This window comes from Sus scrofa, chromosome 17, assembly GCF_054392235.1.
Source record: "Sus scrofa isolate SSC_HxYL_T2T_F1_AM1 chromosome 17, Sscrofa_HxYL_maternal_Yorkshire_Landrace_v2.0, whole genome shotgun sequence".
Taxonomy (NCBI): Eukaryota; Metazoa; Chordata; class Mammalia; order Artiodactyla; family Suidae; genus Sus; species Sus scrofa.
In genome coordinates this window covers 20,272,501-20,287,281 of record NC_139399.1, presented here as the reverse complement: position 1 = coordinate 20,287,281, position 14,781 = coordinate 20,272,501, and the positions used below count along the sequence as shown (strand labels likewise).

Sequence of the window (14,781 nt, the reverse complement as noted above, 5' to 3'; positions counted from 1 at the left end):
TGATCCCTGGCCTTGCTCAGTGGGTTAATGATCCGGCGTTGCCGTGAGCTGTGGTGTAGGTTGCAGATGAGGCTCGGATCCTGCATTGCTGTGGCTGTGGTGTAGGCCAGCAGATACAGCTCTGATTCGACCCCTAGCCTGGGAACCTGGGCGGCGGGAGCAGCCTAAGAAATGGCAAAAAAAAGAAAAAAAAAAGAAAAAAAAAAAAGAAATAATTTTCTGAAAGCTGATATTGTAAAAAAGGCAGAAACCTATGCTTTTCCCTCCCAAATAGTAGCGGTTCTGACTTCCATCAACTACAATTTTTTTTTTTTTTTGGTCATTTTATGGCTGCACCCATGGCATATGGAAGTTTCCAGGCTAGGGATCAAATTGGAGCTACAGCTGCCGACCTAAACCAGAGCCAAAGCAATGCCAGATCCGAAATGGGTCTGCAACCTGCACTTTCTTAACCCACTGAGTGAGGTCAGGGATGGAACCTGTGTCCTCATGGATACTAGTAGGGTTTGTTACCACTGAGCCCCAACAGGTAGTCCTTTCAACTACAAATTTCACTGAAGGATATTTAGTTGTTTTAGGATTTCTCTGGGCTGTGTGTTATACACGATGCCATATTCTTAACACGGGTCACCTAGTGAATATGGACAGAACTTTTCCCTTCACACAGGCACATCTCGTTTTCTTGGACTTTGCAGATACTGTGCTTTTTACAAACTGAAGATTTGTGCAAACCCTGGGTTGAGCAAGTCTATCACTGCCATTTTTCTAACTTTGCTCACTTCTGGTCTCTGTGTCACACTTGGTCATTCCCAGAACATTTCAGACATGTTCATTACGATTCTGTTTGTTTCAGGATCTGTGATTAGTGATCTTTGATGTTGGTACTATGACTCACTGGAGGCTCAGATGGTGGTGGGCATTTTTTAGCAGTGAATTATTTTTTAATAAACGTAGGTACACTGGTTTTTAGACAAAAATGCTATTGCACGCTTAATAGACAAAATGCTATTGCACGCTTAAAGTTGTGTAAACACAACTTTTTGTTTGTTTGTTTTGTTTTTTAGGGCCATACCCACAGCATATGGAGGTTCCCAGGCAACGGGTCTAATCGGAGCTACAGCTGCCGGCCTACGCCACAGCCACAGCAACACCAGAGCTGGGCCATGTCTTCGACCTACACCACGGCTCACCACAGCAATGCCAGATCCTTAACCCACTGAGCAAGGCCAGGGATCCAACCCGAAATCTCATGGTTCCTAGTCAGATTTGTTTCTGCTGTGCCATGATGGGAACTCTAACACAACTTTTATATGCACTGAGAAATGCAAAATTTTGTGTGACTTGCTCTACTGAGGTATTTACTTTATTGCAGTGGTTTGAAACAAAACCCACAATGCCTCCAAAGTCTGCCTGTGATTATTAAGAGGTGAAACTTCTGTGTTTTAGAAAATGTACATCTTTAGGATGATGCTAAACTGTTTTCCAAAGTGTTTCCACTAGCTTACATTTCCACAGTAGGCTTGAAAGTTCCCAGTGTTCTACATTCTTGCTAAAATTTGTTATCACACTTGCAAATTTTTGCTAATTTCATGGGTTTGAAATGATTTGAATTTACATTTTCCTGATTACAAGTGAGGATGAACATTTTTTTTTCATATGTTTACTGGGCTTCCTCTTCTGTGAAATGGCTGCTGAAATCCTGGACTCACTTTTCTACTGATCCAGATTTGTAAAGGACAGTTTATTTTAAAAAACAATTTCTTTTCTTTTTGATTAATAAAATAATTCAAAAAATCAAATAAGATTTTAGATAGCTTGGTAAAAGAATTTACAAAATTCTCTGTAGTTTTTGGACTCTGGCTGTGTGTAAATGTTTTTTTAGATATTTAATTCTTCCAAAAGCTTTAGATTTCTCAATCTTGAGTATTCAAAGGGCTCTTTCCCATTGAGTAAATTCCAACTTCTACTTATTTTAATGAGGAATAAATGCTGGACCATTATGCAACACATTTTATTTCTTACTTTCCTACTAATGCCAAGGAGGGTTTTATTCATTGTTATTATAAACTATCATTTATAAACCTGACTATTTCTATAGCGGCACAAGGGGTTAGTAATTTTGCCATGCTTTTATGAAGAAACTAGTCAAATAAATGTTGAAATTCAGTGGGCACTGCTTTACTCCAACTTCACTGATTTCATGAAGCAAGAAACAAGGAAATCATCTCAAAATAAAAGCATTTTAAAATCACAAAATCCAAGCCAGAGTTCTCCAGCCTCTTCTTCATATGTATCTATAGTACGTGTCTACACCACATGCTTATTACAAAATAATATGTGTGAATGTGCTCTCCTTTACTGATTGCAAGCTCTTTGAAGTCAAAGAAAGGTCATTTTCCCTTCTTTCTACTCCTCCAGGGTCTGGCCGGTGCTGGGCAGGGCAGAGAGGGAGACACAATTTGGGCTTGCAGACTTTACTTGCCTAACACCAACTCACCTCTCAGCTCCCATGAGCTGGGAGCCAAAACCAAGTCGTAGCTCTTTTTATAAAGCCCATATGCCTAACACAGTACCTGATATATGGGTTCCCCCAGGAAACAGCAGCTGAATAAATGGATTACTTTTTTAAAAAAAGGGAAGATAAAGAGCAAGAGCTCAGACTGTTCCCTCGTGCTGATCTAAGTAGACATGATTTAGAAGGTGATGGCATTTCTAGAAATCTGCTAGGCAATTAACAAGTCAAACTGCTGAACCCTGCAGCTTCATCAAACCCAAGCAGCTGGAATTTAGAATATAGACACCTGCCTCTGAGTCAGTCTCGGGGGGACCATTGCTGAAAGCACCATCAGAAAGGTTTCTATTTCATCATCTCATGCTTAACGCAGTTTTAAAGATCGTAAGCAGTGTTTAATGAACTTTAGCATAATAACTTCAACATGGCTCAACTGTTTTAGTACGTAGTATATGTTGTTAAATACAGCCCTCTAATAAATGAATACAAACTCCCTCTATTCTGAACAGGTGCAGATAAAGCGTAGCATACGGTCTGGCCAAGGAGACTTGGCAAAGCGAGCCAGTTAAGGTTAAGTGACATCAAATGAACCATATGAGGAACAGACATCCCGAGTGGTTATGGGAATAGCTTGACAGTTTTCCAAAGTGGGGCATGTGCACCCCAGGCAAGGTGATCCACTGGAAAGAATTTTTAAAATCAGCATTGACATATAATTCACTACCATACAACGCACACAACCCATCTGATGTGTATAATTCAAAGTTGTTTTTTTTTAAAATATATTCACAGGGTTATGCAACCATCATTACAATTTAATTTTATGACATTGTAGTTCCCCTAAAGGAGACCCTCTGGGAAAGGAATCACATAGCAGGTCCCTTTGTTTCTGGCTTCCCTTACTTAGCAAGGTTTTTACAGTTCATGCACAATGTCAGTGATTCACTCTTTTAGGCTGAATAACGTCCCATTGTGTGGACTTACCACACTTTACCCATTCATTTACCACCTCTGATGGTCACTTCCACCTCTGGCTGTTATGAGTAATGCTGCTGTGAACATTCGTGTGACTGTATGTTTTCCTTCTCTTGTTGTCAAGGTAGGAGTGAAATTGCCCGGTCACTTGTTAAGTCCATGTTTAATCATTTGATAAACCACCAAGCTATTTTCTAAAATAGCTGCCTCATTTTATATTCCTACCAGCAATGTCGAAGAGTCTGAATTTCTTTACAACTCACTAATATATTACCTATGTCACAGTTGCAGCAATGCTGGATCCTTAACCCACTGCACCAGGCCGGGATTGAACCTGCAACTCCGCAGTGACCTGAGCCACAGTGGAAACTCCAAAAAATACATACATTGAAGGATATTTGCTCAAATGTCTAGTACTGATAAGGTGAATGATCAAAAAAATTAAGAGACCAGTCATCTGGTTACAAGACAACAAGAGTCTGCCTTAAGGGATGGGGGTTGGACATGAACAATGTTTGGGAAGTAGAAATGACAGGATTGAAAGGGTGACATTGAGCGGTGGGGGGGGCATGGTCCTGGCCAGTGAGGAACATACTCTAAGATGAACCTCATTCTCTGAAAGCCACTGCTCCTAATGTCTGTCTGTGGAGGAGGTCGTCGAGAGGCCATGTCCATGGCTGACCCTGGAGCTGGACCTGGTGATCGACTGGAGGCCCCTCACCTAGCTTTCTTCTGGGAACTCAGGTTCTACCTGCCTCCCCTGTGCCAGGAGCTTCCCAAGGGCACAGCCTTGAGGAGGTGAGTGAGGTGCTGCCGGGGCATGTGGACGGCCTCTATGTGAGCTCTGAGACCCTGGAGGCAGATGCACAGGGGGATGCATCTGAGGCCACCAAGACAAGCCTGGCGGGTGAGTCCCCTGCATCTTCCATCTGCCTCTGTCCTCGGTTTCTCATCTCCCAAGAGGGGCCAGCCTGTGAGCCAACAGGGCCCCCCTCAAGTGGGCCTGAGCGCTACCGCCTGCAGTCAAACCACAGGACCATACCAGGGTGGGAAGCAAACACAGAACGAAGGTCGATCTGTTTTCCATCCCTGTCAATCCCCTTGGTAGTTAGCGTTTCATAACCAATCCACTGCGTCAAACTTTCACAGGAGAATGGCTGGGACTCAGAAGAAAACACGACAAGACACCAGAGTAAATGACACCTTCATGATGCACAGTCTCCAGAGAAGCAGTGAAGGGAGGCAGGTTTTGTCACAGGGCAGCATTTCTGATCTGCACTGCGTGTGTCTCGGAAACACACACACTCCCCATCCCTGGTCCCGACCAGATCGATCTGGGGGGTGCTGAGAAACGTGCATTTGAAACAAGCCCCCAGATAATTCTTATGCACATTAATGTTCGAAAATGAGTCCTTAAGTGAAGTGAAAGAGAAAGACAAATACTGTACATCACATACATGTGGAATCTAAAACGTGGCACAAATGAAGCTGTCTACGAAATAGAAACAGACTCACAGACACAGGAACAGATGTGTGGCTGCCAAGGAGGAGCGCAGAGGGAGTGGGATGGACTGGGAGTTTGGGGTTAGTAGGTATAAACTATTCCATTTAGAATGGATGAGCAATGAGGTTCTGCTGTACAGCACAGGGACCTCTATCCAGCTTTCTGGGATAAACCATGATGGAAAAGAATATAAGAGAGAATGTGTGTGTCTATATGTGTGTGTGTGTGTGTATATATACATACACACACACACACACACATATATAACTGAGTCACTCTGCTGTACAACAGAAAAGGGCATCACACTATAAATCAACAATACTTTAATTTAAAAATATATATGTAGCGCAAAGAAAGAAAACGAGTCCTTTGAGGAGTAGAAAAGGAGGTCCAATGGCTAACCATGAAATCCTAAGTCTGGAGTGCTACACCAGAAGGAGAAACAAAACTTGAACTTTATACTAATCTCTCCACCTGCAGGAGAGCAAGGAAAATGTGCTCTGGCAACAGGACTGTGAAAAACAAGGGGAGGAAGGCGACTCCTCCCACACAGCAGAGGCGCACAGAGAGAACTATGCTGCACTGACAATAATCAATTCTAATAACGGAGGCTAATATGGTTTGGAGAGAAGACAAGAATAAATTAAATGATGGGGTGATGAACAGTGTGTCTTTAAAAGCTTCAAACAATCTTCTAATTGAATGTTTAGTTCTTTCCTAACACTGTTTAACTTTTTTCCAGCAGGGTACTCACACTGTTATCGACGTATTTTGCAAACTGAAATTAATCCAAGTAGTCGGCACTTAAGGGAGTGGCAGTCAGGCTGTGGGCATGAGGAGAAAGGAAAGACCGTGGGGCTAGAGAGCACGGGGTCTCTGTGGCCCCACAGGACCCTTGGCAATGCCTGGAGACACGATACCGGTGTCCAGTGGGTGGAGGCTGGGGATATTGCTAAACAGCCTACAGTCCATCACAATGAGCCACCTGGGCCCAGGGTCAGCAGTGCCAACATTGAGAATGCAGGGCTGACGGCTGAGGCCTCGCCTTCACGGCCCTGCAGACCCTGTGGGTGCATCCAGACACACGTTCCAGGGTCACTGAAGCACCACCATGACTCCAGCAAAGACACCCTTAGGGCCTCTATCTGAAGTGGGTGGCCCCCAACGCCCAGGAGCAGGCCGTGTGCAAATCCCCTCCTTCTTTCCAATCCGCCTGCATCATAAATCTTGGTTCTACATATTACTTTCTTAATTGTCTTATTATTCTCAAAGGTAAAAACATCTTTTAATTTTTAGTAAACAAACATGATGACCTGGGTGAAAAACATCAAGCTAGTGATAGAATCTTAAAACATTCTAGACAAGCCGCTCATTTTCCAGATGGCTCACAAAGGCTTGTGACTTATTTGTGGGGGAGGAAATCATCATATTCTTTTATGAAGAAATTAAATTCCTCAAAAGACTTGGTCATTGTACGTGACACAAGAGCACGCTTCTCTTTGGTTATTACTTTCTTATTTAAAATCTCGAAGCCATCATTTTGATCACATCACATGCACATTTTTCGCATCTGTGTTCAAAACGAGAAAAAAAAAGTCAAAAAATTTATGCATTCCTTTTTTAGTTCCAATGTAGGACATTTGTTTAAAATAAGAGATTCTGCCTTGATGAAGGTCTTGTGGTCAAAACACACAAACAGATGAATATTCACTGCCACAGACAAGTGACTTACCAATGTACAGTTCATATCTAAATAGGACAGATGCACATTTTTTAAAGTAGAAAATAAACAGAAATGTAGATTCCACAGTGAGGCAAGAACAAGAAAAAGCTCTACGTTGTTCTATACTTTTTAATGTTCCTCTTTAAATTCAACTCACCTTTTCCCCTGAATCTTTTACAGGAGTAATGAATTGTGAGAAAGGCCATTCTATTGACAAATAATTGGAAAACTTCTAGTGAAATTAGTAGAATAAAACTCAACATTTGAAGGTTATTTTTTTTTGGCCTCTAGTTATCCAATTGTTTTTCTCTCCTCTTACCTTAAGAAATATAGTTCCACTTATGTGAGATGCCCCCCAAAAAGTGGGGAAGTGAATTTGCTTTAAGAGTTCATGTTTGGGTTGGGGGGATGGAGAAGCTGCTGACGTGCTCTCTGGTATCCTTCCTTCTCTCCAAGAGCACTTAGAGCTAAAAGCCCTCCTGCCTGGGGAGTGAGCGGCCTGCTCCTTTCTCTGACCGGCAGCTTTCTCAAGAGTTAGTCTACAAGTGACACACACAAGAATAGCAATGCTTACGCGGGGGGCTTCCAATTCACGTTACAACACAACTACACAGAAACTAAAGGATCTCCCCCAAGACCCTGTCTCCTCTCGTCTCCGCACGGGCCTGTCTTTGTGAACTTGGCAGGACTGGCACACGACCCCTCCGCCTTCCATTCCCTCAAGGATTGCCAATGCGGCCGCTCAGCCATCACTCCTGGATGCTCTCAACAAAGGACCCAAGGACCCCCTGCCACTTCACAGGAGATCTTATTTGTCTTCTTTGTACCTCACCTTTCTCTCCCTCTGTTGGCATGACATTCTCCCTGTGCTTTTCCTGATGAACTTAAAAATCATTGTTTCTCAAGTGTCTGGTCTGGTCTGCTTCTGGACACTCAGTGTGACTTTTGCAGTGAGAAAGAGGAAAAGGATGCAGGGAAGGACCCTGGGAAGGGGCAAGAGCAGGGACACCAGGAGATGACGGGGTCCTAAAAGCCAGCTCAGACACCACAGTCCCCAATGCCCAAGCCCAGGTGATGCCCCTAAGCCTCCACTTCAAGGAGCCACTAAGGACCATCAGGATCCTACACGCACTTCCACACTGCCGCTTCCGTGCATCTCCTCTTTAACTGACTTATTGTTCCTCTGTATTGCTGAAGGTGCCTTTCTATTTCTAGTAGTTTCCTCCTCCAATACTTTCTTCCTATTACAATGAGAAGATAATCTGATCACATTAATTCCCTGCTTTTAAACTATTGTCCCAAGGGTGCTGGGGAACCAGTGAAGCATCCAGAATCCTATACATGACAAACATGACCTTTCATCCCTTGGCCTTTGCTTATTTCCACAGAGGAAGGTTTCTCGCCTTTTCTCAACACTGCACTCAAGTCACATGCGGGAGCTGATATGTGGTTCCTGCATGTCTTCTCTCCTCTGGCCTTTCTGTGGGGTCACTCTCTTCCCACACTGCAGCCATGAGCCTCCTACTAGCTGTCCCAAGTCCTCCTTCACCTCCAGGCACCCCCGCCCTCTTGCTCCCCCACAGTACCTGGGCTCATCCTTCCTATGTCTCCAAACTGTTACAATTACTTGCTTGTATGTATTTGCCAGTCTGATCCCAGAAACCACCTGGGTTTCATCTGCCTATTTCCAGAGCCACAGATAGTCTCTGAGGTACAACAGGCGCACAATACATACTTTTAAATAAATGCATCACTGATAGTCATGGCATCAGATGTATAGAGGAGCCCCTTAATATCAAGACCTGGCTGATCAGAGCCAGATGAACCTGTTCCTATTACTGCACCAGTAAGAAATTCACAAAGATATCAAGGTAACTTCCAAAATCCTCAACCAGGCAAGAGTGGCACTGCACACAGGTTTAAAATTGGTGAACGTGGCTTCTGTGCAATGTCCCTAGAACAGAGTTTTAAGTAGGAACTTAAATAAGACTGATCTTTGGGGCGATCAGTCCAGACAAAAGAAGAGCAGCTGATGTGAAGACATCTGAACAGACCCAAGCGTCCTTTCTGGGTTTACTGGGAAGACCACCAGGTCCAGGGTTGTGTCCTACCATCGCTGAGCCAACTGTGTTAGCTTCCTACATGAAGCACAAAACTCAGCACACTGCACTGTGCCCCGCTTACACAACACTGCCCTTCCAGGGCAAGGTCCCATCCCTGCCCCCAAATATGGAGTAGTCGTCACACACAAAGATTAAGAAGACTAGTTTACAAAGTGCTTTTTCCAGGGTCAAAGCAGGATCAAGATGACTTACCTGAGACAATTTTGTTGTGGTGGCGGGCAGAAGTGGGCGACTAAACTTCTTCTGAGATCCAATTGCTGCTGGAAATGGTGGTGCAGAAAACACAGCTGCAACACAATTGATTTTATTTATCCACCCCTGCATTTCCTCTGGACTCCTATGAGAAACAGATATATTTACGTTAGGATACTTCCATATCTAAGTGCTTTATATGTTCCCCATTTCTCCTTACTGATCTAAAATGGCTTATACAATCACCTGTTCTTCTTGGTACAAATAACCCTGACAAGACCTCATTGGAGATTTACACTTTCAACAGCAAGTCACCACGGTAATGAAAGGCCCTGGAACCTATGATCGGAGGGTAAGCTGTGATTATCCCTCAAGGATACAGAAGGAAATAAAGCGAAATCACGTCACAGCAAATATTTATTAACCCCCCTACTTTCTAGTTGATATGAAGCTAGGTCAAAAACTAATATAAAAATGAACTCATCTCTACCAATCATATAATTTGATTTTAAAATGCAACTGCGGGATAAATTGATAGACTGTAAAAGGGTGCATATACCCACTTTGGACAGTTTCTTAAAAAGTTAAATATAAATTTATCATACAATCCAGCAATTCTACTCCTAGGTATATTTCCAAGGGAAATAAAAACGTACGGGCACTATAAGATATGTATATGAAGGTTCATAGCAGGATTATTTATAAGACTCAACAAGGAGAAACACTGCAAATGTCCACCGTCAGTGTCCATCAAAAGTGAGCGAATAAACAAAACATTGTGTACAATGGAAACCAGCAGCAGTAAAGGTGTGGGGCGCTGACATAGGCTATAACACGGACCCCAAAACTTCCTGCTGAGTGAAAGAAGCCAGACACAAAAGCCCACATATTCTACAACTGCAATTTTATAAAAAGTCCAGAAAAGGCAATACTACAAAGACAAAGATATTGGGCTGGGGTGAAAAACAGGCACAGGGGATCGGTCTGTGGGGTGACAGAAGCATTTTAACTGGATTAAAACATTGAATGGACACTTAAAACTGGTGAAATGTGCAAGTCTGTAAAGTATACTCGATAGGACACTGAAAATCCACCTGAGAGGTTGTGGCAAGCCCCTGATGACAGTGTCATTTTAACCTAGATGTCATGTTCGCAGAGCTCAGCACCCAGCTCACTAGATTGCTGGGAACTATTAAAGGAGTGTAGGAAAAGGTCCCAAACCAGGACAGATTAGTCACCACGTATATAATCAACAAGAAGATGGACAAATGTCAGCTAATCTAACAATTGCTTCCTGTACGATGGCTCAGAGCAACCACCCTGACCCGACACCGCACTAGGTGTCAGCTGCTCACCTTGCACTGCCTGCCCTGCTGACCCTGTGCCCCTCTGACCCCATGCCCCCCTGACCCTCATGCCTCTCTGACCCTGGGCCTCTCTAATCTGCTAGTTCAACTGACTAATTTCTATACCAGTTCTATTTGGAGTAATTAGATCTCCTTAGTGATCACATCTGGTATTTTAGACATCAAAAAAATAATGTTGGGGAATAGAATAATCTGAAGGACTTTTATGGTAATAACTGTAATTGCACATCTGGCTGTGGTTCCCTTGTGGTGTTAAAATTCCCACACTAAAAAAATCTTTTGTAATTTAGATTTCCTTACTTCCTCCTCACCTGATGTCAGCAATTTTACACCTTTTTGCAAGCTCAGCATCCACAAATCACAAAAGTAAATACTCTTGTTCTCATTTCCTTTTCTCATCTTCCTTTGTTCTGTTCACTATCTTGATGTCAAATTTAATGCCAGGGCCGGATGGGTCAACTGGTAGTGTTCTCAAGTCAAGCTTAGATATAAACAGCAATAATTAACTCTGTCAGCCACGGACACTGATGCTACTTGTGCTGTTAAAATTCTTGTTCTAGAGGCTCAGTTTCAAAAATTTAAAGTTTCTTGCGTCATAAATCTAGAATTCTCCCTATGGAGCCTTCTACTTCTAATCTGAAGGCAGTCATGGACCCCTTATTAAAGTGGCACTGCATCCCGTTTCCTTGCTGCCGTAATGATTTTATCTTTTCCTTCTACTTTAATCACAAAGCTCAGAAAGAGAGAGATGGGAGTTCCCGTTGTGCTCAGCCAAAATGAATCTGACTAGCATCCATGAGGATGCAGGTTCAATCCCTGGCTTCGCTCAGTGGGTTAAGGATCCTGTGTTGCCATGAGCTGTGGTGTAGGTCGCAGACATGACTCGGATCCCAAGTTGCTGTAGCTCCAATTTGACTCCTAGCCTGGGAACCTCCATATGCTGCAGGGAAAGCCCTAAAAAAAAAAAAAAAAAAAGGGGGGGGGGAGAAGAGAGCGAGAAAGTAAAATGAAAATCTACACTAATTAAACAGTTTCTATGTTCCAGGCACTGTGTGAGGCACTTCACATACTTGAACTTCTTTGTTTCTCACAAAACCCTGTGAAATAACATTATCAACCACACTAGTGACAGGCTGAGGTTCAAAGTGGTTACATTACAGGCCAGGACAAAGTGCTGGGAAATAGTCATTGGAATCAGGTCTATTTTACTCACTGTGTGATGGAACTTGCATACTGAAATACCTTTGTACTTTATTCATGAGGATATTATGTCCTAGAGAGGCTAAGTGGCTGACAGAGCCACAGGGCTACTCTGCAGCAGATAAAACCTTGGAACCCAGAGTTTCTATTTCTTATTCTAGTTTCTTTGGCAGTTTTCTCTCTAATGGAATCAATTAAAGACTGACTCTGACTCAAAAAATTTCCCTGCAGATCTTGATTCTGTTTCTTGGTACAGAGTAGTACCAGGCAAACTAAAAAATCAAACCAAACCAAACTGATGAAACCTACTGGGCTTGGAAAAGCAAGACCCTCCAGTCAGCGGTCTTCAGTTTGAGCACATTGGGCTTCTTCTCATAGTCCGTGGCCTGGGAGGCCAGTGCGTGGTGCACACTCACGGCGTTTTTCAGGTCCTCTTCCGACAGAGCCTTCTCGGGCTTGTATTCGTCCTGTAGATGGAGGTGGAGAAGACAAACATAAGTTCAGACTTCACCTTCTCTTCTGAAAACCTAAAACTCTAAGAAAAATTTTAGAAAAATCCATGAAGGTGCCTAAAAACATGAAATGAATGGTGACTAAAAACAACTCTTTGCTACTTCGTAAATGTCATAAAACATCCTGTTCTTTGAAAAGTTTGCTCAGAATGAGAAAATACACACTGACTAAAAGGATGCCTTTTAAAAAGCTGATATATAATAATTAAGGTAAAGAGCTGAGGAAGGTCAAAGACATCATATCTGTCACACCACACGCATTTTACAGTGATTTGAAGCTAGGTCCAATAGGTGATTCAGCCTCAGGTGCAAATGGACAAATGCAAAAGCTTCCAGACATTCCTCAGCAGAATCAGACGGATGGTGAAAACCATGCTATTGTGCTCTCTGCTCCAACACACTACATTTTCCTGCTATTTTTTTATTGAGTAAAATAAAATGATTTCTCTAGCTGTTCTCTGAAAGAGGAAAATCAGTTCAATATTAAATCAGGAGACATTTTAGCTCTATTATCATAAATGTGAAAAATAAGTAAAATTACATAAAAAGGAGGGTGCCATGGATAGGTGCCATTTTATCTTTGGGCATGATCCATGCATAATTCACACAATTTATAAAGGTTCTTTTGTATGGCTTCTCTCCACACATAACTAAAAAAAAATCCCAACTAGAGGATTAATAGGATTTTAAAACAAATTTGACCATTATTATTATTATTAACTAGAAGATTAATAAGAATTTTAAAAAAATTTGATTCTATTATTATTCTTCTTATATCTAGTAGTTTTCCTGGGTCTCCAAGAATAGAAAAGACCTGAAAACCAATGTAAATACAGCAGACATCATAAACTGTCATAGGAGATGTTTTCTAGTGTTTAAGTTCCTTTCTTCCCCCTTCCCCGTATTTTATCAGACACGATGCTAAATAGCCTTGCACTTCTGTAAAGTGCGCGCGCACACACACACACACACTCTCTCTCTCTCCTCACCTTCCAATTTAGCAGGGAAAGCCTAAAGAAAGACATTGTTTATTCTATTACCACAGTCTGGTTTTATACATTTTTCAAAGAAATAATTACACTCTCCCATACCACCTCCCACCCCTCCTGCCGGTAGCCTCTCACACGTCAAGCTATTCAGAGGTACTCTTGCCATCAATTCACAATGAGTCAGAAATAAACAGCAGCTGCTGATCCTTCGTGGCCACTGCCACTGACAGTGCTGAGAGGCAGAGGGGGACCCCACAGTAAACACCAACTGCAACATGAAGATTACACAGCTTACAGTATGAAATGATAAAACTACTACTTTAAAACTGCGACAACTCTATTAAGCCTCGGAAATTAAGAACTGTTGACAATAACAATTTTCTAGAGAAGTACGATGAATCTTTAAAGAACTAAGGATTTTTTAAAAATCTTAAAATAAATACATTTTACCCAAATCTGTTCTTCTACAATTCCCATTAGTGCATAAAGCTGTAATCTAGTTACATTTGGGGGTCTTGATTTTCTAAGTGGGATTTTTCTTTTAATGATTTAGGATTCCAAAAATTCACAAACCTCCTTCCAGGGGAGCTGTTATTCAAGTGAGAGTATCAACCAGAGGCAGCATTAGGAGACCCCCTCCAGCCTTGTAATTATGCTGGAACATGGCCCTGCACAGCCAGCCATGTGCTCAGGGGGAGATGTGGATCCGAGGAGTTGAATGATGGGGGTAAAGGACCAGGCCACCAGAGTGTGCAGGCCACATCCATTTCCACACACGGGCTGCTATCTGAATGCTCAGAGATGAGCCGAGAAACCTGCTGGCACTGTTTGTTCATATTCTAGGTCCATAATTTGGCCTTTATTTTAATTCCTTCTCACTGGTTTCTTTTGGTTAATTTTTTTGTTGTTTAAATTTAAAATGATTAGTTGTTTAATTTTTCACATTTCTTTTTTAATTGAGAGAATTTAAGGCCATTTTTCCTCTGAGTACACGTGTTTGGGGATGAAGAGTGTTTTTTCATGGTTCTCCAGATAATTTGTAGTTTTCTTTCTCTCACTTTGATCTTAGTCATGTCAAAGAATTTCTCACATTTAAAGCACCTCAAGTTTTAGCTATTCATCATTATATATTTCTAATTTTATTGGCTTGTGACCAGAGAATGTGGTCTGTAAGAACTATTTTATTTTATTTTATTTTATTTATTTTTGTGTGTCCCTTTTAGGGCCACACCCACAGCATATGGAGGTTCCCAGGCTAGGGGTTGAATCAGAGCTACAGCTGCTGGCCTACACCACAGCCACACCAACATCAGATCCAAGCCATGTCTGCAAACTACACCACAGCTCACAGCAACACTGGATCCTTTAACCCACTGATCGAGGCCAGGGATTGAACCCTCAGCCTCATGGTTCCTAGTCGGATTTGTTTACCACTGCGCCACGACAGTAATTCCTCTATTTTATTTATTTAAAATCTGTTGAGGTTTTCCTACTACTTGTTTGATGTTTGTTATTGTTCCATGGACATAAAAAGTTACTCTCTGAGGGATGATTGTACATTTATATTCAAGCTTATTGATTCAGTTCCTCTGTTCTTACAGTATTTTTTTCTACCATGTTCTTTTTGCTATTTATTATTTTAACGTGTTCTTTATCCTGGTTTAGTGCTTAGTTACGTCAGATG

The 14,781-nt window shown here is 42.1% G+C and overlaps 1 protein-coding gene across 12 annotated transcripts in view; it reads right to left on the bottom strand.

Moving 5' to 3' along the window:
- PSD3 (pleckstrin and Sec7 domain containing 3) overlaps window positions 1–14,781 on the bottom strand; it is a 626,723-nt gene that overhangs the window by 23,999 nt on the left and 587,943 nt on the right. For all 12 annotated transcript variants that reach the window (XM_085004345.1, XM_021077991.2, XM_085004352.1 and 9 more), the window contains 2 exons: window positions 11,906–12,063; window positions 9,030–9,174 (listed from right to left, as the gene is read on the bottom strand). In XM_085004345.1, the coding sequence (XP_084860471.1) occupies window positions 9,030–9,174; window positions 11,906–12,063 (303 nt within the window). The remainder of the gene's footprint in view (window positions 1–9,029; window positions 9,175–11,905; window positions 12,064–14,781) is intronic.